This window comes from Ustilaginoidea virens, chromosome 2, assembly GCF_000687475.1.
Source record: "Ustilaginoidea virens chromosome 2, complete sequence".
NCBI classification, from domain to species: Eukaryota; Fungi; Ascomycota; class Sordariomycetes; order Hypocreales; family Clavicipitaceae; genus Ustilaginoidea; species Ustilaginoidea virens.
The window spans coordinates 4,557,121-4,582,324 of record NC_057317.1 but is presented as its reverse complement, the minus strand read 5'-3'; the positions used below and the strand labels follow the sequence as shown (position 1 = coordinate 4,582,324).

General features: G+C 54.8%; 10 protein-coding genes across 10 annotated transcripts; 5 read left to right on the top strand and 5 right to left on the bottom strand.

The window, feature by feature from the left end:
• Positions 1 to 420: 420 nt before the first annotated feature.
• Positions 421 to 3,359, top strand: UV8b_03032 (uncharacterized protein; the record flags this gene model as incomplete). Its single annotated transcript, XM_043140530.1, has 4 exons — positions 421 to 997; positions 1,071 to 1,558; positions 1,665 to 2,002; positions 2,153 to 3,359. The coding sequence occupies 4 exons, from the start codon at positions 421 to 423 to the stop codon at positions 3,357 to 3,359; spliced, it is 2,610 nt and encodes an 869-aa protein (XP_042996464.1).
• A 1,667-nt stretch (positions 3,360 to 5,026) lies between these two features.
• On the bottom strand, positions 5,027 to 6,077 carry UV8b_03031 (uncharacterized protein; the record flags this gene model as incomplete). Its single annotated transcript, XM_043140529.1, has 4 exons — positions 5,027 to 5,395; positions 5,484 to 5,677; positions 5,780 to 5,875; positions 5,999 to 6,077. 4 exons carry the CDS (start codon positions 6,075 to 6,077, stop codon positions 5,027 to 5,029), a joined length of 738 nt encoding a protein of 245 aa, XP_042996463.1.
• A 588-nt stretch (positions 6,078 to 6,665) lies between these two features.
• On the bottom strand, positions 6,666 to 7,010 carry UV8b_03030 (uncharacterized protein; the record flags this gene model as incomplete). Its single annotated transcript, XM_043140528.1, has 1 exon — positions 6,666 to 7,010. The coding sequence occupies one exon, from the start codon at positions 7,008 to 7,010 to the stop codon at positions 6,666 to 6,668; it is 345 nt and encodes a 114-aa protein (XP_042996462.1).
• A 514-nt stretch (positions 7,011 to 7,524) lies between these two features.
• Positions 7,525 to 10,186, bottom strand: UV8b_03029 (uncharacterized protein; the record flags this gene model as incomplete). The annotated part of the gene is made up of 4 exons (XM_043140527.1): positions 7,525 to 7,621; positions 7,697 to 7,823; positions 7,901 to 9,623; positions 9,815 to 10,186. The coding sequence occupies 4 exons, from the start codon at positions 10,184 to 10,186 to the stop codon at positions 7,525 to 7,527; spliced, it is 2,319 nt and encodes a 772-aa protein (XP_042996461.1).
• A 3,407-nt stretch (positions 10,187 to 13,593) lies between these two features.
• Positions 13,594 to 14,962, top strand: UV8b_03028 (uncharacterized protein; the record flags this gene model as incomplete). Its single annotated transcript, XM_043140526.1, has 2 exons — positions 13,594 to 13,705; positions 13,773 to 14,962. The coding sequence occupies 2 exons, from the start codon at positions 13,594 to 13,596 to the stop codon at positions 14,960 to 14,962; spliced, it is 1,302 nt and encodes a 433-aa protein (XP_042996460.1).
• A 1,367-nt stretch (positions 14,963 to 16,329) lies between these two features.
• Positions 16,330 to 18,021, bottom strand: UV8b_03027 (uncharacterized protein; the record flags this gene model as incomplete). Its single annotated transcript, XM_043140525.1, has 3 exons — positions 16,330 to 16,654; positions 16,724 to 17,307; positions 17,365 to 18,021. The coding sequence occupies 3 exons, from the start codon at positions 18,019 to 18,021 to the stop codon at positions 16,330 to 16,332; spliced, it is 1,566 nt and encodes a 521-aa protein (XP_042996459.1).
• A 495-nt stretch (positions 18,022 to 18,516) lies between these two features.
• Positions 18,517 to 18,965, top strand: UV8b_03026 (uncharacterized protein; the record flags this gene model as incomplete). The annotated part of the gene is made up of 2 exons (XM_043140524.1): positions 18,517 to 18,742; positions 18,808 to 18,965. 2 exons carry the CDS (start codon positions 18,517 to 18,519, stop codon positions 18,963 to 18,965), a joined length of 384 nt encoding a protein of 127 aa, XP_042996458.1.
• A 450-nt stretch (positions 18,966 to 19,415) lies between these two features.
• UV8b_03025 (uncharacterized protein) lies at positions 19,416 to 20,092 on the top strand (the record flags this gene model as incomplete). The annotated part of the gene is made up of 2 exons (XM_043140523.1): positions 19,416 to 19,737; positions 19,836 to 20,092. 2 exons carry the CDS (start codon positions 19,416 to 19,418, stop codon positions 20,090 to 20,092), a joined length of 579 nt encoding a protein of 192 aa, XP_042996457.1.
• Positions 20,093 to 20,270: 178 nt separating this feature from the next.
• Positions 20,271 to 21,604, bottom strand: UV8b_03024 (uncharacterized protein; the record flags this gene model as incomplete). The annotated part of the gene is made up of 2 exons (XM_043140522.1): positions 20,271 to 21,380; positions 21,443 to 21,604. 2 exons carry the CDS (start codon positions 21,602 to 21,604, stop codon positions 20,271 to 20,273), a joined length of 1,272 nt encoding a protein of 423 aa, XP_042996456.1.
• Positions 21,605 to 22,474: 870 nt separating this feature from the next.
• UV8b_03023 (uncharacterized protein) lies at positions 22,475 to 23,734 on the top strand (the record flags this gene model as incomplete). The annotated part of the gene is made up of 1 exon (XM_043140521.1): positions 22,475 to 23,734. The coding sequence occupies one exon, from the start codon at positions 22,475 to 22,477 to the stop codon at positions 23,732 to 23,734; it is 1,260 nt and encodes a 419-aa protein (XP_042996455.1).
• Between the last annotated feature and the right edge of the window lie 1,470 nt (positions 23,735 to 25,204).

Below are 25,204 nucleotides of genomic sequence, written 5' to 3'. Positions count from 1 at the left end.
TTAGGTACCTAGGTACTTAAGCTCCAGCCCTTTCCCCTTCGTTCCCCACACCCCCTTCCCTCCATCTCCCTGATTTCTGAATCCCATCCCATCCCATCCCATCCCCTCCCCCCCGCACCACCCTCCCATCCCTCCCCATCTCCCCATCCGTTTCCGTCACCTTGACTTCTTGCTTGGAAAGTGACTAACTTGGTTTGGTGGGTTGCCCTGCCTTGCCTTGCCGCACGCACAGTGGTCTCGGTCTCGCTCAATGGCGTCCTCGATCGGAATCTGGCACCTTTTCTCAGAAAGCCGAAAACCTTGATTGAACCTGCGAACCCGCCTTGTGTCCCGCCTTGCGTCCCGCCTGCCTCCCTCCTGCAAGCCTGCGTCCCTCTTGCAAGCCCTTATTAACTTGACGCCCGGCATCCGTTCTCCGTCATGGAGAGTCGCTCCTCCGCCTCCTCCTCCTCTCATCCGGCACCGTCGCCTCCGTCACCACGGCTCCCTTCTCGTTCCCTCCCCAACCCCAACCCCCTCTCGCCTGCACTTGGACTTGGACTTGGACTTGGCCAGCGCAATCCAGCAAGTAAAAAGGGCTCGTCTGCGACGCCCGCCGGCGCCGGCAAGTTTACTGAGGAGTGGGACGCGAGCCAGCGCGGAAGCTCCATCATTGATGAGAGCTACTACCACTACTACAACAACAACGACAACAACAACAACAACAACAATAACAGGTTCAACGCCGCCGTCATGCAGCGCTCCAACTCGGTCCACAGCTTTGCTGCCGGCAACGACGAGCACCAGCTTCCTGTGCGCAGCAGCAACACTCTGAAAAAGTCATCCCACCGAGCCAACAGTCTGAGACGCAGCAGCAGCCGTCGAAGCCATAGAGCTGGCAGCGTCCGGAGCCTGGTTCTGCACTCGGCCGCCGACCCAGATGATGCCCACAGCGCATTCTTCTGCCCCATTCCAACATCCGGTAACCCTACTGACGTTCTCGCCAACAGGTTCCAGAGTAAGTCGAGAATGCTGTGATGCTGTGCATTGGGGAAAACTCCCTTCTAATCTCTGCTCTTTGCCTTGCTCAGCCTGGCGGAAAGTCCTCAAGGATCTCATAAACTACTTCCGGGAGATTCAGTCGCACTACGAGCAAAAGTCAAAGTCCTTTTCCAAGCTTTTAAACCTTTCAAACAGTATAACAACTCCACCGCAGTTCCTCCACTCGGCGGGTATAGACGATGCACTTCAATCCATCCGCAGCTACAACAGCGCCGCCATGCAAGAAGCTCTCAAGGCCAGGGAAATAGAGGAGGACGTCTTACTGGCGCTCATAGGGTTGAGAAGCGATCTTCAGCAAAAAATCAAAGAGATTAAACGCTTGTCTGGCGATTTCAAGAACTCGGTGGAGCGCGAAATGGAAAACACTGCAAAGGCTGTTCGCGCTCTTGCCGACGTGCTCAACAAGACGGAAATCGATTCATCCTCGACTACTGGCAAGCAAGATCCATATCTGTTGCGATTGGCTGTCGATCGACAGGTCGAGCGCCAAATCGAGGAAGAAAATTACCTGCATCAAGTAAGCCCAACAACCCCCCATAACCTTGCTTTGTGCTTTGAGTCAGCTTTATTACGTCTCGAGGGCTTGCTGACGGAGGGGGGGTGGACCAACCGCTCGGCGCCAGGCTTACCTGAATCTTGAAGGGTCCGGTCGTGAACTGGAATCCATCATCGTCGGGGAGATTCAAAAGGCGTATAATGCCTACGCCGGCATTCTGAAGCGCGAGGCAGATAATTCCCATGCGGTCATCGAAGAACTTCGGGAAGGCCCCATCGCCATGCCCAAGGACCAGGAGTGGATTCATTTTGTAACACACGAGGAGCAAATGGTTGACCCCACGACTCCCATTCGCTCCGTGAGTCAAATACATTATCCTGGGCAAGATCACGTACTGGCCCAGGAGATCAGAGCCGGCTTGTTGGAGCGCAAGAGCAAATATCTGAAGAGCTACGCGCCTGGATGGTGAGTGACATGAGCACCCTACTCATCATCATGTTCTTCTTCCCTTGCCAAATACTGTATATATGGTACTTGCTGCTCTTCCCGCGGCATTCTTCCGCCCTCTCTAGTTTGAGCTGCTTGTACCAAGCAAGCTTTACTGATAGTCTCTAGGTATGTGCTCTCCACAACGCACCTGCACGAGTTCAAGTCCGCGGACAAGGCCCAAGCTCCCGTCATGTCCCTCTTTCTGCCCGAGCAGAAGCTGGGATCACACTCGAGTGAAGGGGGCTCATCGAACAAGTTTATTCTCAAGGGTCGACAAACTGGCACGATGCACCGCGGACATACGTGGGTCTTCCGTGCCGAAAGCCACGACACGATGATGGCCTGGTACGAGGATATCAAAGCATTGACCGAGAACACGGCCGAGGAGCGGACTCATTTCGTACGCACTCACTCTCGGAGCCTTAGCCAAGGGTCCCGCCGGTCAGTCAGCAGTGACGGCATCGTTGACGAGGACGATGACGAACCTTTTGCCGCAAATCCACTGCATGTCAACCCGGAGCCACGAGACGAAGCGGCGACTCGGCGACCTGAACCAGGTGGGCGGTTTCCATCCGATCTCCAAGTCAACGCTCAGCGCGGCTTACAGGCGCCACACTCGCCATCTAGTGTAAGTTCTGGCCAGCCGGATCACCCAGCGGATCACCCAGCAGATCACCCAGCGGATGCGCCAATGGATGCAGCCAGGCAACATGATCGGCAACATCAGCAAGTGAATCATATGGGCTACGGAGGCACCGACCAGACGCCGATGGAGCACATGCCGTCCCAGGCCGCCATTGCCAGCCAGCAGGCACACGACGACGGTATTAACCCGTACACGAGCGAACCTGTGTCTCACTCGTCACACAAAGACGGGGGATATTTCGCCGGTGCGGTGGTCGCGACGCAGGGCTACCACCAGGACGAACCTGCCAGCAACTACGGTGGCGACGGCGTAGTGCCCCAGTTGCCGAACGAGCTTGAACAAGACCAAGACGTTGCGGTGTGGCGCCCGGAAACAGACACGAGCGGTTTGAGCTCGAGCGTCGCCCACAGGGAGACGTGTGTCAGCGGCCCGGAGCAGAAGAATGCAGCGAATGCAGCGGCATATACTGTCGACACGATTCCCCGATCCGATGCGCAGCGAGAGGCCTTGCTCCAAGCCGTTCCGGAAGCGAGCTCGGCCGACCACAGCACTCCGGTCGGAACCCCTCTTGGGCGGATGAGGATGGGCGACGGAGAGAAGGACTTTAGGACAAACAGCCTTGCAACCATTTCGAATCTCCCGATTCCCGGACGGTTTCCGAAAGCCAGCAGCGTTGCGTCGCCGTGAGGTGCGTGTGCGCCGCCGCTATGGCTGTGGGGTGGGTGACTGAACGGTGCGGAACTGCTGAAATTGTCAAGTTGGGCATGTGTCGTGTGAAGGCAACGACTTTTTCTTCTTCTTTTTCTTTTCCTTTTTCTATTTATTGTTATCGTTGCAAGGTTCTTGTTCCAAGGGTTTGTTTTGGCCTGTTTTTGGTATGCTTTTGTAGTTTTCCTGCCTGGGCCCTGAACGAACGTCTCGTATTTCGCAAGATGCAAGCTCTCCTTGGAATGTTGGTCTCTGTGAACAAATGTGCCGTGACTACCTGAACACGCCCTAAAATCGCCATGTTGTTGCCTGGTTCTGCCTGTTGATTCCTGTTTCTGGTATTTCCTGTTTCTGTTATTTCCTGTTTCTGTCTAATGTTTCCTGTTCCTGTCTGTTTCTCCCTGTTTCTGTTTGTTGCTTCCTGTTTCTATTCTATTGCCTCCTGTTTCTGTCTGTTATTTCCTGTTTCTGTCTGTTGCCTCTTGTTTCTATCCTATTGCCCCCTGTTTCTGTCTCTGCTGCTGTCTGCTTCCTTTCCCCCATGCCTCATGTGCACCGATTCTCGTCTCTTTCCTTTGTATCCAGCCGTCGCCAACGTGCATGTTGCCGCGGCAAAAGACTGCGCGACGGCTGCCCGGGGTGATGGATGGACGACGGCCAGAGTCACTCCGTGCCCAATCTGCCATGGCATTCGCTTGGGAGACTCGTGTGTCTCATCAGGGCGGTTGAGCTGTGCCGGCCGCGCTCCCAAGGCTTCGAATCGGATAACGGCTGCGTGTTTCAACACTATGCCTTCAGTGCTATGTCGGTGTTGTTGGTGCCGCCCGTACTCCAGCTAGGGCTTCGAACCGGGCTTCGAACCGGATAGGATAGGAGCTGCGTGTTTTCCCTCTTTACATCATGGCATTGACGTCATGTGAAAACGCCGAGGGCCGTCGACCAGACCGCGAGGGACCGAGCCCGCCGTTTCAACTACGTCACGAGAATTCACGGCACGTATGCGGCCGAGTCTCGACGGGATGCCGCAAGGAACAGACACCGGTGGACACTCTACACTACGCCAGGGCATGACGTCACGTGGGACTGCCTTGGCTGGGGGTTATCGTAGCGCGTTGGATTGGGTTTCCCTCTCCCTCCCCGTGCGAAGCAAAAGCTGCTGCGTTGCATTTGCAGTGTGCATATATGTGTGTATGTATGAATGTATGCATGTATGTATGCATGTATGTATGCATGTATGTAACGGATCATGACTGCCGCCCCCGGCCGTGGGTGTTCTTTTCTTTTCTTTTCAGTTATTTCTTTGTTTACTATACATCTTGTTCATGCTTGTTTGTACCTGTTTTTGCCGCCGGGATGGGAAACCCCCAAGCATGGTGCCAGAAGCCACTGTCGGCAACGCGCCATGTCGCCAGTCAGGCGTGCGAGTGCGCGCATCGTGTCCCACCAAGATTTCGCTCGCCAGTCTGCCTCGCATCGTTCGTTAGTTGCCTGGACGAAGGGGGAGAGAGAGGCGGGTTCAGACGAACGAACCATGCTGCTGCTCCCTGCGGCGGAGAGACTTTGCTTCTTTGGAAAATAAAACATAAAAATAGAAATGAAAGAAAGACGCAAACACGCGAGAAAAGTCACGACGAGGGGGTGGTTTCCTAGGGCTTAGGAATGCGAATGGTCTTGCTGGTCATCAGGCAGCCGTGCAGCATGAACAAGAGCACGGCCGGGTGGAACTCCAAGACACTGCCTGGGAAGACGGCCCCCCAGGGCAGCTGGTCCAGGATCCAGCGGTTGTGCAGCCAGTAGGCCATGACGGCGTCCAGGAACAGCGACGTCGGGATGGGCGTCCCCTCAAAGAACTTGCTCTTGCCGGAGGCGTCCTTGGGGAGCACCGAGACGGTGACGTTGAAGCGGGCGAGGCGGGCGAGGCCGCACAGGACGAAGAAGGTGAGCCCGACGGTGTCGAGGACCGAGCGGCAGCCGATGGTGAAGGCGACCATGGCGGGCGCCACGCCAAACGAGATCTATTCACATTGTCAGCGGGCGGCGGCGGCGGCGGCGGCGGCGGCTGCGGCGGCAGCTCAAGACGCAAAAAGAACGAGTCAATCGTACCAAGTCTGCCAGGGAGTCCAGCTCCTGTCCCATGAGGCTGCTCTTGTTGCGCCACCGGGCGACCCTGCCGTCCAAGAAATCAAAGAAGAGCCCAAAGGGCAGGAAAGCCAGCGCCAGCCACACCTTGTCGAGCGAGTCCGCATCGCCGAGGCAGTACCGCAGCGACGCGAAGATGGACATGACGCCGCTGAAACCTAAAAAAAAAAAAAAAGCCCGAGATTAACCCCCCACGCCCGCGAGCAGCACACGACTTTCCACGACACATTCCCCCGCGCCCCGGGAGGCAAGCCATTTACCGTTCATCAGCGTTATCAGGTCGGCGAGATGCATCGCCCGCACCAGGGAAAAGTGCCCCACGTCGGCGGAAAGCAGCGTCTTCTGCTTATCGACAGCTAACGACGGGACCGGCAAAGTTCGGGCATCCAAAGTCAGCGTTTGCCCAAGGGAAGTCGAAAAGATGGGGGGCGGGTGAGAGGGCAAAGGCAAGCATATCAGCACCCCGTCGCGGCGCGTACCTGGCTGACTGGGGCTGATGGCGGATCTGCCGGCGTCCCCGTTGGCGCTGGGGGGCGCGACGCTGCTTCGTTTCGACATGATCAAGGCTTGGGGCGTGGTTCTTGTGGGTTGTTGTTGCGTTGGCGGACTGGGAAGGACTGGAGGAGCCGGGTCGTGCGAGCGGTGAGCGGGCAGCGGGCGGCGGAGTGAGGGCGAAGAAAGGAATTGAGGCAAATCAAGTGAGTCGGTCACGCGGCGTGTTGCACTTTGCACAATCAACGCGCATAGATGGATAAGGGATGATATGTATGATTGAGTTGATAGAGGTTGCACGTTGGACTTGACTTGGCGTGACGTGACGTTGGGTGAATATAGGGCACGCACGACGAGTTGGCGGCCTTGGCTTTGGGGCAGAATCAATCAAGTTCTCTGTACGTACGGACTACTCGTGCCACGCCCCACCTCATCTCTATTTAGGTGGGGCGTGGCACGAGTTTGGGGCAACGTCGGGTGGGCGGGGCAGGGCTGTTGTGCTCCGTGCATACAGGTACGTACCTAGTACCTACCAGACCAGATCTATGGCTAACGTGTCTTTGGCTGCGGCTTGGAACTTGCAACTTGGCACTTGGCTAAAAGCCAAAAGCCTGGCCGGACCAGAGCATGCCGCCCTGCCCAATGTGGCTAGTGCTACTCCGCGGCACGCCAGGCAGTACCAGCAACTGCTGCAGCAGCAACAGCAGCAGCAACAGCAGCAGCAACAGCAGCAGCAACAGCAGCAGCAACAGCAGCCGCAACAACAACAAACAACAAACAACAACAAGGACATGACGTCATCGTGCTTGGCTCAGCTCCCTTGCACGGCGGGGCCCACAAAACTGGCACTTGTGACTGACGTTGTGACTGACGTGTCCATTCATGGCACTCCATCTGCATCTTGCCGCCTGGCAATGCCTCGCCTTCTGAATCAAGTCTGTCATCGACATCATTCCGGGCCAAATCTTCTTCTTCGTACCATGTTCCTTCAATGCCCATTATTCATCCTCTACGTACCTACTCGTACCTACTCGTACCTACTCGTATCTACTCTACTTTGACCTCGTCGGCTTACTCGGCTTGTCTTGTACCTCCCCATCAACACCATAGCATCCCACGTCGTATTCTGCCAATGCTCTGCATCCCCAGACTCGCCCAACAGACGCAGATTTGAAACCCCAAAAGTAAACAAAACAATAACAACTGCCATATCAGAATGCCGTAGAAGCTCGTCATATCCCGTTGGCACCTTCAAATGGGGCGCACCACAAACACAGAATGGTGGCCAACTCCAGACGCCGTGCGTGTTCTTTTGATTTGCCATGAATCATGCCGTTTGAAGCTTTTCCGCAGCTCCGGTACACAATGAAATTCCAAATTAAGAGTCGTGGCTGAGAAGAGGGAGAGGGGAAAAAAAAGGGGAAAAAAAAAAGAGGTTAACATGCTCCCCCGTCAATGTCGTTTCTTTTTTCTTTTATATTTTCTCCATAATGGAGCACTTCGATTAGGGGCTTCATCGTTTGATCAAGACAGAAAGGCCCGTGACCCATGACCCGCATGAGCCCGAGATACCGCAGATGCTGTAGCCGCGCGGCGGGATGATATTATGTCTGCAGCCCCAAGGCTCGAGTCAGTAAAACGTAACCCACCAGCGTTCAGGTGGCCAAGGGTAAGCAGCAACATACGCGGTTCCTCCATGGGCGTTGCCAAACGTGGGTGATTTGCGACCCAAACTGGTCAAAATCTGAACGCCCTCGATGCGCGACCCGGCTCTGACTAATAGCCCGCTCAGGTACTCGCCGCGGCGAACATCTGGCACCTGTTAGCTTCAAGGCCCGGCGGGGGGGGGGGGGGGGGTAGGCCGGAGCGGCTAGCCCAGGCATTCTTACCAAATTCAAACGAGTCGCACTCTCTCTTTGATCCCTGCTTGCCCAGTAGCTGGGACGTGTTGTCGTCGTACACAAACTCGAGCCCATTCAGCACAGAGCCGTGGTATGCAATGATTTGTGACATGACCCTGTCCTGTTTGCTAGCGCTCGTAAAGATGAACTCTTGCGTCTCACAGTCCTCGGTTTGCGATGCGCCCACTCGTTGGCTTCGGGACGCCAGTTTGCCGCTTCCCAGCTTGACCATGGACGCTTTCGCGGTAAAGCCGCCAAAGTCGTCAATGGACAGATGACCGCCGCCGTGGGATTTGATCGATATCGACATGCGCCCTTTCCGCTTCGCCTCGGGTAAGCGTGCCCGTAAGTCTTGTTCGTTGAGTGCAAGCTGACGTTGCACTGGGCCGCTCTCGGTGGTGTACTCCAGCCAGCTGTGGCACACGTCGTCTCCTTCGGCCAAAATCTCCACAAACGAGATGCCGGTTGCTGCCGTGGCTAGGACCACGCCGTTTTCCGTCGCAAATGCTTGCACACTGTCGTCAGCATTCAGGGGCGCATCGCTCGGCAGCCTGAACGCAGGATGAGCTCGGAATCGGAGACAGTCTAGGCGATGCCATCCACACTCATCGCTCTGCTGCACCACACCGCCTTTCGACTTCATCCTCGTCGAATAGGCCTCTCGCGACACAAAGGAGCGGTTCAGGACAACGTAGTCCCTCTGCATGATCCCCGACTCTTGGTGCGGGCAGCCGAACAAGTGTCCAGTCTCGTGTAGGTGGGCCCCGATGCCGATATTGGCTACCTCCCAGGAACTTCCGGCCTCGTTGTTCTCGTTGGCAACACAGCTTGCATCGGTCGGCGTACAGTCTGTGAAAGCCGGCACCACTTCCTCAAAACTGGAAGGGTAACTATGCAGGCAATGCGAGCCAAAAATGGCGAGTTGCAAGTCACCACTGCTTCCGCCCATTGCGGCGTGACCCGCAACAACCTTCTCTTCAGAGCTCCAATGAGCGTCGAGAAAGAGAGCTGACACATAGTTCTTCTGACCGGGAAGAGGGTTGAAGTATGCCTTGATCTCGTCGGCGGCCAAGTCGAACAAAGCCTGGTTAGCGGCCGTCTTGTCAGACTCTCGAGTCTCGTTGAGACTGCGAATCTGCGCCGCCGACTTTTTTGATCGTATGACGTGAACCCTTGCTTCGGAACGCATGGTGCCATTTTCCCGGTCGCGGTAGTTGGCCGTTCCCAGGCCCCATTCCTCCTCGTACCGGAAGCTTCTTCGTCCCAGCTTATTTCTCCACATCTGCTCGGCAGTGAATGCCTGCCAGAGATAGGCGGCCATTCGGAACTTTCTGATTGCCGTCTGCAAGCCATTCCCCTCCTTCTCCACTCGTGCTGGTGGTGCATCAAATTGCTCGGGCGAGTCGCACCCAACAATAATGGCGAGCTGCAACGGCGGGGTGTTCATTGGTGGTATCATGTGCAGCGTCAAATACGAGGCGTGGATGGGATTAGAAGAGCAACTATTGGCGAGCTTTGGGCTGGAAAAGTCGAGTCGAAATTTGTTGGGTCCAGGCTGGAGGTAGAGAAGCACCTTGACGTGCGATTCGCACACTGGCCAACTAATGGCGGGGAAGTTGTCATCGTATCGGCTCACGGTTACGGTGCCGTCAATTGAGTGTTTGCCAGGTTCGCCAATGGTTCCTAGAACCAACAAGATCTTCTGATGCACCTGGTGAAAGCATGTCAACAAAAACAATTGACCGGAAAATGAGAAGCATCGCACTATATGTAAAAAAAAAAAAAAAAAAAAAAAAAAAAAAAAAAAAAAAAAAGGAGAAATAAATAAAATAAAGGGAAGAAAAAAAATAAAGGGAAGAAAAAAAAAACATGTCCGCAAGAGTCTTTGCATGATTTACTCACCCAAGAGTTTTCCGATATGTTGTGTATCCGTGGCGCGTATTGTGACAAGGTCACGTTATTGCGTCCACCAGCAGGGTGAGCACCTACACCAGACATGCCAAACATGCTGTGTCTGCTGCTGTTTCCAACAGACATGGTGGGACGGAGTGACTGAGACGTCTGTGCCTGATGTGGCTGCATGATTTTGCCTGCCTTTATTTGGAGAGGCAGCGCAGGATCGGAATGGTGGCCTACGGATGGAGGTGTTACGGAGCCGCTTGAGGGTGAAGTCCCCTGGCTGGCTGTTCCATCACTAGACGCGTCGGTTGAGTTGTCAGTCCGCCAGCTGGCTCTCGACCGACGACGAAGCTCTTTGAGAAATGTAGGAGCCATGGTGAACGACGTGACTCGGCGATGGGTTGTCCTATCGATGACGGAGAGTTTTTTGGGCTCTCGGCCGTCACAGGTGGCTGAAAAGTCGCTGGACACGCGCCGCCTTTTCTATTAAAATGAGCCAGTTGCTGGACCGGTTGGTTGTCCAAGAGGGGAAAAAAAAAAAAAAAAAGGAGGGAAATGAAACGAAAGACTGCTCCGAAAATGGTCAAACTGGTAGTGAGACAGGGGTAACGAAGGAGATTGGAAACAAGAGCGAAAGTGTAATGCTATGCCGGCTGATCCAGATGCCTTGTTTTTGTTGATCCGTTGGTGATGTGATGGCGCTGATGGGGTTGCGAGCCTCCAGCTTTCCCAGGGGCGCAACAAGGCTTGGATCTCGAATGGGTAAGATTGCGGAAGGAGGTATGGCTAGCGCAAAGCCAATCGGGGCCAATCAATGAACGGGCTGGAAATCGAAAAGGCAACGACGTCGTCTCGGAGGGGAAGGAGGAGCCCAGGAGCAGCAACGGCAAAGGACAGCGAACGATTGAAAGAACAGGAAATACGAAGAACAGGGGAGAAAAAAAAAAGGAAAAAAAAGGAAAGGCCAAGGGGGGAGAACGAACAAGATTTGCTAAAAATGCAATGGTTGGGGGGCGAAGGATTGTCTCGGGCAAGCAGGTTCAAAGGTTGATGAGGTGTTTGTGGCAGCGACGGGCTGACAAGCTTGCGTGGAGACTTTGTGGAGATCAACAACAACCTGGGAGGCTTTTAGCGGCGGAAAGGTGGATGGATGTGATGTGGATGGGATGTGGATGGGATGTGGATGGATGTGGATGGATTGCAGCGTGGGCGCAGCATGGATGCAGCGCGCATGTGGACGATGGGAAGCCGTCAAGTACCCCCGTACTCCGTGCTCTCTGCAGAAAGAAGGCAGAAAAAAAAAAAAAAAAAAAGAGAGAAGAAACCGGAAAAAAAACACAACCACCTGGCACCCACCGGCAGCAGAAGTCCCAGGCCAACCAACGGTCCAACACCAGCCAGACTCCAGGGCACACAATGAATGGGCCAGTCATACTGTCTGTCTGTGCGACCAGCTAACCTGCGCAAGTGCCCGGAGCATCCAGCATTCCCCGTTGATGGTGGATGGCGTTGATCATTGATGAATGGAGGCGCTGCCTTTGACAACAACCCGACAAGGGACGCCAAATCACCCCGGCACAACCGCAACCACAACCACCAGCAATGCGACGTCACGTCCGCAGTGCACACCTCGCTCTCACTTTCCCAGCTCTCGAGTTACAGTTTGGTGGGTAACAATCTGCTCCAGCCGTGGAGGCGTGATTGGAGAAAATGACCAGACTTTTCCACACACTGGGGTAAACGAGTCTCAGACGATGATGCGCAGTACGCAGTACGCAGTACGCAGCACACAGTGCATGTACGTGTGCACCCAGGTATCCAAGGTTAGATTAGATGCTGGAAGCGTCTTGGGGTCTGGTCAATACCTGCTCAGTGGCCGACTGACTGGAGCTTGCTTAGGATTGACTGGTCCCTGCCAGGTAATCTACACAAGACGCAGAATACTCTCCGTACGAATTATAGCGTTTTAGTGCCACTGCTCTTCGTGCTGCCTGCCCAGCAGTCCCGACACCCATGGCCGCTTGGTTTCAAGCCCGAGGGCTTGACGGGGCCCTCGTTGTCTTGGATCGACTTGTTGGTCTTAGATGATGGATCCGATCTCACTCGCAGTTTGCAAAAGACCAGGGTATTGAGGACCCAGTCAGTACGCACCAACGAAGCAGTCAGTATGACGTCGCCGTTGTTCTCAACAAGTCTCAGCTGATACGGCATGCAGGTGCAGGGAGCAGGGAGCAGGGAGCAGGGGTGCGGGGCCGGAGTTGCTGCGGACGGTACTCGCGCACAGTGCGTAATGAGCGGTTCCTTTCGTCCTGACTGATAAGCAGCTTCTCCTTGTAAGAAATCCTTGTACGAAGCTTAAAAAAAAGAAAAAGAAAAAGAAAAAGAAAAGAAGAAGAAGAAGAAGAAGAAGAAGAAGAAGAAGAAGAAGAAGAAGAAGAAGAAGAAGAAGAAGAAGAAGAAGAAGAAGAAGAAGAAGAGGAGGGAAATAGACATCCGTCCGTTGCAATTCCGCCGCGTTTTCATCAAAGATGATGTGGCCCTGCCATGGCAAGAGGGGGCAGTGGTTCATGCCAGGAATGAGGCACGCCTTGGTCATGGTCAGAGAGGGGTTGGATGAGGATGAACCGGAGGTCTCGTCAGCCATTCGGTGGAAATCATCAACAGGTATGGTCAAGTAACCTAGGCGTCGAATCATCCACCTTGAATAGTGCGAGCTTGCCATTGCTCAACCTTAAACTGCTTCCCTCGACTGGTGAGGTCAGGATCGGCTCGTAACTCTCCCAAGTCTTAGGGTTTACCTTAAAAGTTAGCGAGGCCACAAGTCTCAGCATGCACACCTTTACAATGTGCCTTGCGTTTCACAGCCGACAGGATGCCAAAAGGCGCAGCTTCCCGGGTTTGTCGTCTGGCGCCAGGGTTGATGAAAGAAACGTCGACAGAAACCAGACATTGAATGATGGATGATGTGTGTGTCGGCGATCCATGGTCTGATCTGATTACCTCCTGTACGCGTACGTGCACTTTGAAGAAGCGGCAATAGAGGTACATAGGTACCTAGGTACAGGAGGTAGGAGGTACTGTACTCGGAGGCCAGAGGCAGAGGGTACGTTTATTGGCTCCTGCTCCTCACTCGCTGCCCAGGTACTCAGTACTTGTTAGCATTCATCACCCTCTGGGCGTCGTCGACCTTACCTAACGCAAGTCAAGGGATGGCTGGTCCAATGGTCCAAGCGCCAGCTTGTCCCAACCGACATTCCCGCCCAAAAACACCGCCAATGCTCCGTACACCGGCCAATACACCGCCCTTTCACCTGCGCCCTGGCTTAGTCAGTCACCCGGCCTCATCAACAGAACTTGGGCTTTCCCAACCCCCATCAGCTGCTCGTGCTTCACACAAAACGCCCATCGTTGGCATCCTGCATCTCCTGCATCTCTCACGTCCTCTTGCGGAAAGGAAAGCATTGCATACCAAGACGAAGACGCGTAGTACTCGAACAACGCCCCTTGTCGCCCGTGCTTCAACTCTGGCCCGCGGACGGAGAGTCGCAGGCCACGGGACCGTCGCTAGTGACCTTCGCGATAAGGCGGGGCTCGCGCCAAACGTTGGACGGGGGGGAGGGGGTGCCGTCATCTTGATCGCATCATCAAACCACCCGGCCCTGTTGAGTCCAACGTGTCTTTGGTTGTCCAAGTCCCAGGTCCCCCGAAGTCGACGCGCATCTCCCTGGCGCTGCTACGAACCGCCCAGAGTCCTCGACAAGTGATGCTGCACATCATCAACCATGGAGCAGAATAAACCAAGCCAGCCCAAGCCCAGCCAGCCTGCCTGCAGCCTTCCCCACGCCGGCACCTCCAGATCTAGTCCCGGCCTATCGCAGCCTCGACGGTTCGAAGGTAAATCATCGTCATCGCTCCCCTCTTCTCTTCAGCCGCGGTGTCCCAGCTAGCTGATCGGTCGCAGAATCCTGGGTTGAAGTCGCCTCTCAACCCTCGTCGTCCTCGCTTTCCAGCATTGGCGACGAGATAGTCACCACTGGCCTAAGGGTCCGAGGTCTGCACAATCCTCCTCGTCGTCGTTTACAGCCTCCTGCGCGATCCCTGCCTCGACAGCAGACAGCCGTGCCTGTTGCAGGCACCAGCAGCCAGGATGAGTCTGATGAAAGCGACAGCGACGGCAGCGACGGCAGCGACGGCAGCGACGACGGCGGGCTGATGGCGAGCTCCCCGGAACACTCTCAAGCTGCCGCCGACGTTGCGGACCGCGTGTCCGACGCCGACTCCGACACAGACGGCGATGATGCGACGGCCCTCGGCCGTGCTTCGAACAGACCCGTGTTTCGGCCGCAGCCAAATGCCTTTTCTCACCCGTCGGCACATGTCCCGCAGAGAAGCCATTCAGCAACCGCAAGCATGCCTCCCCACCCCCACAGCGGCTTCACGAGGCCCTCCTTCTCCCAAAGATCCCAGACCAGAGTGCACCGCAGCGGGCCGTCATTCATGTCTCCGTCAGTTCGCGAGGACAACGACGCTGCTCTGCGCGCCTCCCTGACGACTCTGTTATCGTGCGCCGCCGCGGCCAGAGGCTTGCCCAAATCCAAAGAAGAGGCCGAGACCTGCCGTGCCAAAACTCGCAACGGCGTCGGGCCCAGCGACCAGCCCATGGAACTCTGCTTCGTTCCCGAGTCCGAGTTGATGAGCGAAAAGACGACACACTCGCAAGGGCCCGGGCCCGGGCCCGGGCCCGCATCCCCATCTCGGAGACGGAACTCGTCCACACAGTCGTCGACGCGAGAGGACGCCTCAGCTGGTAGGGTCAAGAGATCCGTCTCGGCCGGCCGCCATCACAGGGCAAGCTGCAAGAAGAAAAAGATGGTCGCCCCTTCAGAAGAGACCTTCATCTCTCCCACCCTGTTCACGTGGGCGGTCAGCGCTGGCGTCGTCGTCCTCGTGTCGGTAGTCGGCTTCGGTGCTGGCTACGTGATCGGACGGGAAGTCGGTCGGCAAGAAGCGCAAGACGCCTTCTCGGCGAGCATCACCGCCGCAAACGAGACATCGCACACGGGTCGCGAGGTCATTCGTAGTTCTGGCGGCTTTCGAAAGCTGCGTTGGGGAGCCGGCGCTGTTGGCCGCAGCATTGTTGCACAGGCCTAGACTTTAACCACCACCACTACGAACTACTACGGGCTACCGAGAAGGAAGAGCTCCCTTTTCTTCCGTCCTTGCTTCTCTCTTTCTTTCTTTCTTTCTTTCTTTCTTTCTTTTTTTCATATTTGATGCGGCTGCCGAGTCCTTGAATCCATGCTTTGAACGGTTGTATTGAGAATCCAACGGCAGAGTCTCGGAGAACGCAAAGGATATGTCATGTTACTGGGACGATATTTTATTGGACATGACCCTTTTCTTCTTTTTTTCCTTTTTTTTTTTTTCTCCCACTCAAGGCACGGATATTGGCCCCGCACATGGGATGCAAGAGGGGTGTCGAGCTCGCTCCAGTGTCCCGAGGCCATACCATCTTGGGCTTTTCTGCTTCCTTCGTTACGGTCGCCTGTCGGAGTTGCGGCTCATTGCCGTGGATTTGGGCCATGTTTGGTTTCTTTCCCCCCCTGCGGGATACCTAGGGTTGTTTATTCGGTTGGCTTAGGTAGTTTTAATTCAAGTGCGGATGGCACTCAGTTACTAGTTTGCTGGCGCTCACGATCCGCTACCGACTGCCATGCGGCGAAAAGTCGCCCACTTTGCCAAGATACACACTGCCTGACTGATGACGCGTGCGCAGATCGCGACGATATACATATACATATATATATATATAAAACGCCGCAATATATTAATTTGAATTACTTTTCCGAGCCTAAACACCCGAGACTATGAAAAGACGCAAAGCATTTTGCAATTGTCGACACTCACCTGAGATGGCATGGCAATAGAAGAAAAAAGGAGATGAAAGAAGATGATGCAATACGGAATAGTAAGAAACGGCAGCCGGAACAGGCTTCGGGATCGGACATGGTACAGGTCTTCAGTGGCGCGAGGTCGTCGTCATTCACGAGCTCCAAAGTGGTTGCGGTGCAGAAAGCCCCCAGGTCTCGTAGAAGTCTTTCGTGCGCTCCCCCCGGATGGTGAAGCCCTGGCTGTCGAGACGATGTGCTCGGCAGACCAGGAGCCCTACCGTCAAGAGGCAAGCCCGTCAAAATCCCTCAGAACCCCCATTGGTATATGCATTGTCGTCGTGACGACGCAATTTGTCAAGTAGCCCACGTCAAAAAGCCATAGCAATGCCATCTGGCGCCTGCTTTCCCTCCTGGTGAGAAGGCAGGGTCGCCACGAGCCCACGGATCAAGTGTGTGCAGAACCCGCCGAGAGGTTTTCCCGTCAAAGTATCAACGGCATTTCCCCCAAAGCCAACAGGCTCGTGCTGGGGGAAAACGCAGCAGTCAACTTGCTTCGGAAGCAACAAGCCCACAGAAACCCACTGACGCAAAGCCCGCTGAAGCCACGACGTACGGTCAACCCTCCTTTTAGTCAAAGGTCATCTTGGAGCCAGAGAAACTCGAAGTAGTTCGGTTGGCACCAGTTCCGAATCCGCCACGACCTCCACGGCCGCGATCACCGCCTCGGCCACGGCCACCTCCGCGGCCGCCTCCGCGTCCACCACGTCCACCGCGTCCGCCAAAGCCCCCGCCGCTGCCGCCCTGAGGACGAGTACTAGCGAAGTCGAGACGCAGCGAGCGAGCTCCTCTACCTTCACCGAATGGGACGCCGTTGGTCTTCTCCAACACTGACTTGGCGTCGTCGATGGAATTGAAGCTGACGTAGCCAAAGCCCTTGAAATTGCCGGTTTCACTAGTTTTGCATGTTAATGACCATTCTTTCCATCTCAAGGAATCAAGGAACCAAGGCAAAAAAACTTACGGATCCGTCGGCAAACGAACACTGGAGATCTCGGCATACTCGCTGAAGAACTGGTGGACGGCATCCTGCTCAACGTTAAAAGGCAGATTGCCAACGAAAAGAGTGTCGCTCGGAGGGCTGATGGCATCGCCATGCTTCTTGGCACGGTCGGCAGCGCGTTCATGGGGGTTAGACTCGGCGGCGCGCGCATTGGCGTAATCCAGATTGAGAGCGCGGTTGTCAAGCTCGAAGCCCTTCATGGCCTCGTAAGCCTTGGTGGCGGCAGCCGGACTGTCAAAGTCAACGTAACCAAACCCGCGGCTGCGGCCGCCCATCTTATCAGTGACAACACGGGCATTGGTCAAGCCCTCGAAATCCTTAAAGGCCTCGTACAAAGCATTGTCATCGATGTTCCAGCTCAGGTTGCCGGCGAACAAGGTGCTGGCTCCTTCAGATTCCGTCTTGGCTTTTTTGGAGGGGGAGTCAGTGTCATCGCCAGCTTTGCGCTTCTTGGAAGCAGTGGCGTCTTCAAGTTTGGCCTCAGGCTTCTCAGACTCATCGTCGCTGCCATCCGAGTCTTCGTCGGAATCATCTGAATCAGAAGTCTGCATTATGGTTAGCAAGATAGGTAGGAGAGCTGGAAGGGGGGGGGGGTTGGTTACCTCAGCAGCGGCTTTCTTGACGCCCACCTTCTCGTCAGAGTCAGGTGAATCTGAGGAGTCCGAAGATTCTTCCTCGGCCTTGACCTTGCCATTCACCTTGGGCTTGGTAGTTTCCTCGTCCGACTCGCTGTCAGAATCAGGGTCGGAGTCGGAGTCGGAGTCGGATTCTGACGCAGCAGCCTTCTTGGTCTCTTCCCCAGACTCGCTATCGGAGTCAGAGTCGGATTCAGACGCAGCAGCAGCCTTCTTGGCCTTGCCATTTTTGGCAGACTTTTTGGTATCTTCCTCGGACTCGCTGTCGGAGTCGGAGCCTGATTCGGATTCGGATTCAGATTCAACCTTTTTGGCTTTCCCCTTGGCAGCAGCCTTCTTCTCAATCTTCTTGTCGGCTTTCTTCTCAGCTTCAGATTCAGACTCCGACTCGCTCTCGCTCTGGCTCTCGCTCTCAGAGTCGGATTCATCTGAAGAGGGCTCAGGCTCGACAACCTTCTTCTTCTTCTTGGGAACATCCTTCTCCTTGACTACCTTCTTGGCAGCGGCTTTGGAGACGTCCTTGGACTTTGCCTTGGAGGACTGAGAAGGCTTGCTGGCGGCGACATTTTTGACAGCAGACGAAGTACCAACCTTCTTGCTCTCCTTGCTCTTCGATTTAGCCATCGTATATAGATTGCTTACTAGATACTAGTAAGCTAGAGGCGTGCGCAAGAAAATATTCAAAGATGAGAATGTTGAAAAGTAAAGTAAAAAAAAATAAAAATCCACCAAAGTCGAAAGCAAGCGAAGGAGAGAGGGTATGGGGGAGGCGGACGCTTTTCAACTTCTTCGGCAGAGACAGAATTTTCTTGCTCAAATTTTTTTATTCTGCAACGCAAAAAGGTGGGTCGTCTATAAGGCGGTGAGAAGTATAGAGGGGCATGTATCCGGAGCGCCTAAACACACGTATCAGGTGCCTAGGATTATCTCGGAAGAATTTGCCTTAATATTGAGGCAGCAACGTCTATTGCTGCTTGAGGCTTGAAACACTGGAACCTCCGGTGATTATGATTGCCGGGGGAACATCAAGATCGCCATCTTTTGCACGGCCATCCACCCAACATTGAAACGGCATCTGGTTGAGGAACGCGAGCATCCGATTCGATTGCATTCGCCACGATGCCAACCGCCGAATCGGAGCTCTTCAAGAGCCAGAAGCCTACCGTTGCGCCTACCTTTAACGGAGTTGACTACGACGACACCAAAGCCTTCAAGGCTGCCGAGGATGCCATCATCAGAGAACAATGGGTCGAAGCCATGAAGACGCGGCTGGTTCAGCAGGAACTGGGAAAGTGCTATAGGCGCGAGGGTGTTAATCATCTGGAAAACTGCGGCGAGTTGCGAGGTAGGAGTCAAATTGCTGGTGCAGATTTCAATATTCCTCATACTGACAGAGGGGGCCCTTCCCAGAAAAATATCTGCAACTGCTCGCTACGAACAAGATCAAGGGGACTAAATTCATCCAACAAAACTACATCGAACAGAAGGATCAGGAGCTCGACCTTGCGGCCAAGGTGCACACCTCTGACAAGATACGCAGATTGAACCAAGGCCGATTCTCTTCATAGTAGCCAGAAGCAAGGAGACTTGACTATAAATATACTTGTGTGCATTACTTTTAAATGGCGCCAAGCTTGCGGTGGCGAGTGAAGGCTGGCGAAGTTCAGAAAGGAGCCTTTGGTGGCATCGCTTAGAAGCAAGATGCAGCCGAGTGTCTGTATGGGTGCCCGCCCAAAGCGGAAAACCATCTTGAAACACAATCTCCGGCAAAATCCAAAATTGCCAAGCTGATTCTTTCAATGCATAGGACAGCAAGAATGCTGCTGCACCAGAGCTACTCGAGTCCCCAATTGACAAGCCTGCACGAGACGCCGCCTGCGGCCTGGCCAGCACGCCCATTGGTCCTGGCCACCGGTCCCCACCTAAATTTCGACAATCCCAACTCGTCAAGCCGCCTTTCTTCCAGCCTCGACAACTTATGACGAGGTCAAAATCCTTTGGACGCAGCACAACCAACAATGTTCTGCGCGAGATGCGTCCGCACCGTCACAGTACGCCAAAGGCTTCCTTTGGCTCGCCGATTGAACACATCAACGCAATTGCGCTACGCTGAGCCGAAGCTGTCAACGCCCGTTACAGGGGCAGATGCTACGCCTCCCGAAACACCTGCTGCTCGATCAATCTGCATCGAAGGCACGACTCTCACGGGTTTAAACTACCTGAAAGGCGGCCAAGACCCCGTAGCCAAAAAGGATGAAGAGTACCCCGAATGGCTATGGTCATGCCTGGATGTTTTGAAGAAAACAGACACGACGGATGAGAACGCCGGCGACGAGTTTTGTACGTCTCCCGCCTTTCTAGGGCTGCCACTTCTATTCAGCCACACCTGTGGGCGACCGTCGCTAGGAGGCTACGTGCTGCTGACACAGATAACTTAGCCAAGTCCAAGAAGCAACGAAAAATAGCTGCCAAGCGTCAAAAGGCCGTCGAAGCCAAGTTGGCTGCCGAAGGAAATCTCGAGGCATTAGCCCCGAAAATCCCTCTTCAGCACCAGTCCATCAACCTACCTGGTAAGGAGGGAGGAAGTGTGGAGGACAATATCCTCGCCGCGGAGAAACGACTCGAACTGAAGAAGGCCATGCGCAAGGAAAGAAAAGCCAAGATTAAGGAAGCCAACTACCTCAAGTCCATGTAAAATAGGGGAGAATATCATTTGAGGCATTGTATGATAAGCGGGAGCAACATGTTACACTTGACGCATACAGAACGCTTCGCGATGGCGGCCAATCGCTGCTAAGTCTTCGTGTGCCACATTTTTTAACAGGAACATGTGGCCTGCGTGACTGAGTCACTTGAGCTGCCTTGAACTATCCTTACAAAGCATTCAAATCTAACGGCACACTACTCCCTCTTCCCGCTCTATACTTTTTGGGTCCTCCAGTGAAATCTCTAGGTTTCGGAAGCAAGCTTTCATCCTTGAACTGCCATCTCGAATCGTTGATAATGAACCGCGAATAGTTGCTTAGAGTTGGTGAATGAGAGTGGTGTGGGCTCGGGCTCGGTGAGTTGGCGCCATTGGCAGACAGAGTGTAAGAACTCGGGTCCAGCATGGATTGTAGTAAAGAGGCTCCTCGGCTTCGTGATTGAGGCGGTGTGGGTGGGGAGTGTGATACCGGCAGAGCCGGCGCTGCGCTGGGGGGGGGCGGAGGCGGTGCTGCGCTTGGAGACAGAGCAGATGCCGAGCTCACGGGAAGGGAGGGCGGTGGAGGAGGTTGAGATCGGGGCGTTGGAGAAATTGCAGGCAAAGGAGGCGCTGAGGCAGGTGGTGGAGGAGGAGGTGCTGCTGAGAAAGGTGCTGAGGAGGCCAGGGAAGGAGGAGGAGGAGGAGGAGGAGGTCCGGAGGGAGTTGGCGCTGCACTCGACGGCGGCGGCGGAGGAGGAGGTGCTGGAGCAGCTCCCAGCGCCGGAACTGTCTTTGATGATGGTTTCCTGGAAGTTGGCAGAGGCGGCGGTTTTTTCCCTATCGGCGGTGGAGGTGGCTTTGACCCCCCCAGGGGTGTAATCTTTCGCAAACTACCCGGTATCGCGGGAGCAGCTCCTCCTGGAGCCTTTGGGACACCGGGAAGTTTAGGCGCTGAAATCCTTGATTCTCCAGGATCGGAGAGATACGAGGCCTCCGAGGTTGCTCCGGTGTCGACGCCGCCTCCACGCTTCTTCAACTTGGGCATGCCACCCGCGAACAAGCCACCGAGTTGAGGCGCTGAATCCACTACGACTGCTCCATTTTGGGTTGATCCTTGATCGCTATTCCTTCTTGCCCGACTTTCAAGTACCGGAGGCGCCAGTCCGCCAGGGACCGGGGGTGCACTTCCCACAGGAGGGCCTCCTGAAGAGGATGTTTTGCCTACAACAGGCGCAGATCGATCGTTGGTGACGGCTTTTTTGAGGGACCTTCCCTTTTGGATATCGGAGAGCAGAGCATTCTGGGGGGGCAGAGAAACGTCAGTAAGTTGGGTGCTCATAAAGGAGTTATGTCCTTGCGTACCCTATTACCGGAACCTGCAGGCAACCGTGCTGGAAGTCCAGCCCCGGGGACTCCCCCAGGCGGTGGAGGAGGGGGTGGAGGAGGAGGGGGGTGGCATGCTGGATCGTGTATAGGTCTTTGGCAGATGTGGTTGGGGAGTCTCAGACCGAGTCGAGCTGTCATCTACTGCCCGGGATGTCCGAGATGCTGTCGAGTTCAGAAAGAGTCAGGCTCAGGTGGCCAGCAGTTTGCTGCTATGGCTTCGCAGAGCAGAGGAATAAGCTGGGAAGGCGAATGTATTGGATATGGAAAATCGACACCGAGAGGGAGAATCCTATTCAAGGGGGCACAAGTCATCAAGATTGAGTGCAGGAGAATGAACGGCTGTGTCGAGAGATGTTGATGTTCGTTCTGGCTTTGCGCTAGGTTTCGTCATCTCTTGGACGGGGGGAGGAAAGAATGGAACCGATGGCAGGTACGGAATACGGAGTACACCGGATGCTTCCTGGTTCCTCCTGCCTCCCCGGTAGGCTCGGTACGTACCTCCTAAGATCCAGGTATCGCAGTATGATGCCCAAGCCTCACTGTTTTGTGTGGCGTCACGTTTTAGTGCAAAACCAGGCTTAGCCTTGGGTAGCTCAAGTACCGGGTACATGCTTATTCAAGCTTCAATGAGGCATTCGAGCAAGCACAAGTCTGCCTGCGTGGGCTCAGGCCCGTTATTTAGCAACAAAGAAAAAGAAACACTAGACAAAGAAATAAGCCTGCAAAAAAACCTTCAAGCCGCTCAGCTCAGCCATGATGTCGTTACCCAGCTCATTCTTCCGTTTCGTTCATGTCTCAGCAGGCATAACACGAGGACTGTGTGCATTAGGTAGGTACCTATGGACCCTGCAAGAACTGGTTCCTGCCGTCTCCCAAGTAGCCGGTACCTGCCAAGGCACCTAATCTAGCATCCATCCCACAGCACCGTCACCAAACTTCCGTCTTCCAACCCTCACGGACAACCCGACATCAAACCGCAACCACACCTGGAAAGGCGTCCGTCCCGCGATGCGACGTGCGTCGGCCAACCGTCTGCGCTTCGTCTGCGAATCATGTGCGTTGACGCGCACGTCCTCCCGGCCGCCCATCAGCTTCGGACTGGCCCGAATCCGAACCGTCAAAAACGCAAAGCCCTCGACTTGGAAAACAGCGTCCGCAGCAACGAGATGGGCTTCCACTGCGGCTGCCGGCCCCGCGACCGAGCAGGGGCTCCCAATCGCCGCCAAGTCTAGTCAGTTGAACCAAGACATTCCCGCTCGTATCCCCGAACCCGCCGAACTCGCCCGGGTCGCCCAAGATGGCGAGAAGAAGCTCCTCTCTGTGGATGGTATCCCGGCAAGCCAGCTGACCACTGCGGCCCTTGAATCCTGTCTCCGTGCTGCCACTGTCCTTCATCCTCAGCTGAAGCGCGCGGAAGCGCAGTCTAGGGCCGCGGCATCCAAACTCGTCACTCTGGGCGCCGAGCGAACCGGCTCCAAGATACCAATCGATGCCAAGATCCAAGATGCTGTCCATCGGATATCACACTCGGCGTATGCAATCATTACGCACCCAAATGTCGAAATGAAACCCGAGTTCCTCGAGCTTTATGTCCAGGTCCAGGCCCAGCTAGGCCGCCCGGAATCTCTTCCCTCCGTGCTGGGCCTGTACGCCACCAAGCCGAAACCCGTCGTCAAGGGCGGCCAAATCGCCTACGTCAAACAGAATCCCAACGCAGCCTCACGGGCCATTGAGCAAGGGGTCGCCGAGCTTGCCCTGCAGACGGCCATTGATGCCAAAAACCTAGATGCCTCCTTGGGCATCATTGAGGCTGCATACTGCGTGCCGGCTTTCAAGCGACAGAAGCTGGTTAGGCACGGAACTGCCCCGGCCTTTGGCCTGGCCACCTTGCCGCTTGGCATTTTCGGCTTATCCACGGCGTATGCCGCCTATTGGCAAAACACAATGGACGTCTCGACAGCGACTGGAATCTGCGTCGCGGGCATATCGGGGTACTTCTTCGTGGTGGGGTCCTTGGGCGTCATCGCCAAGTTGAGTAACAAGGACCAGATGAAGCGAGTCACCTGGACCCCTGGGACTCCGCTCCGCTACCGGTGGCTGAGGGAAGACGAGCGAGCTGCCCTGGACAAGGTTGCCTGCGCCTGGGGCTTCAAGGAACCTTGGCGACATGGCGAGGAGTCTGGTCCCGAGTGGGAAGGGCTAAAGGAGTACATGGGATACAGACAGATGCTCCTTGATCGCGTCGAGTTTATGGACGGCATGAGTTGAAAAGACGTCTTGATTTGATGTGCTGTTGTTTTTGCCGCCTCACCGGCCCCTTTATTATCTTTCTTTTTTTTTTCTTTTTTTTGGGTTTTATTTCACGAGAGCTGTGCTATATTTGTCCCGTGCATGTTGGTGGTCCCTCTGTAGCATAAAAATCACATATATACCGATCCACGGCTACATATTGCCCCCCAGACAAGAAGCGACCATACTTACCAGTGCTAGCTAAACACCAAGGCATTCTCCCCACCCAGAGCAACGCTTACGTCAACAAGCAAGCTGTACATATATTGCAGTTCTCCGCCTACCTACCAAGCCATCATGACGCATTTGCAGGCCCATTATATCATGTCGTTGCGTAAAGGAATGCCCAATTGATTAGAAACAGAATAGTGGAAACGAAAGATGTGTGCAAAGTTCAGAAATCGGACGTCTGATAAACTCCAGTGATGGCTTGCACTTGAGCCCGCCCAGACATATTTAAACTTGTCCGCTACAACTAGGTCAATGGATTGCTTGCTGGCAGACTCCCACTAGGCAAGTGTCGTGTTCTCAACTGATGCTTTCGAGTAAAGACGACACGAATATTCAAAAACAAAACGCGCACCGGCTGGCTACTGCTCTTCATTGTTCATGGTCAAGATCGCTCTTGGCTGTAGAGGGCTACCCACTTGTTACCAAGGCATTCGAAGGGCACCGCAAAGCGGCAACCAAAAATACAGTGGTAAGTAGATAGGACCGGCGCCGAACGTCCATGGGTTCGAGTGTGGCTCGGCAGATGCTGGGTGTTTCATCGGACGACTGATTGAACCGTTTTCCATCAACACTCATGGCTAAATCGAATTACCCCCTTCTTTTGGAGAATGGGCTGCAGGCTGCGGGTTTTGTCGTTGACGGGCTTCTCAGGCGGATGGATTGGATGGTTGGAAAGGAATGGCGCATATGGGCCAGATGAAAGGCCGAATATACGTGGCCGATCGACTTCCCGATGGGCATGCTCACTTGGAGTAATGGCATGTCTTTTGCCTGGAATGCCGAATGGTGTGAGTTCCGTTCCCAAGTCACATATGCAAAACTCGCTCGAACCTGTGAGGTTGTCTGGCGGCTGGCCTGTCTACCTCGGCCTTCCCGCTTCAAGCAAGGTTCGGCGGCGAGTCGTAACCAATGCTGTGAGGCATGATGATGAAGTTCTCATGGCAAAATCTATTGCCCCCAGTAGAAACCCATTTCGGGGGGGGAGGGGGGGGAGGGGGGGGGGGGGGGGGGGGAGAGAATCTGCAATCCGTGCTTTTACCCGAACTGGCTGCTTTCGAGCGCCGTCCTTGCGACTATGACTCCTTTAGCATGGTATCCCGACCGAATGAGGTATGTAAATATACTCAGAAGAACCTCGGCTGGCTGAATTCAACTGCCCAGTGGTCTTGAAGTTATCGCCCGACTCTGTCGATGCTGTTTTCCAGAGAAACGAATTGA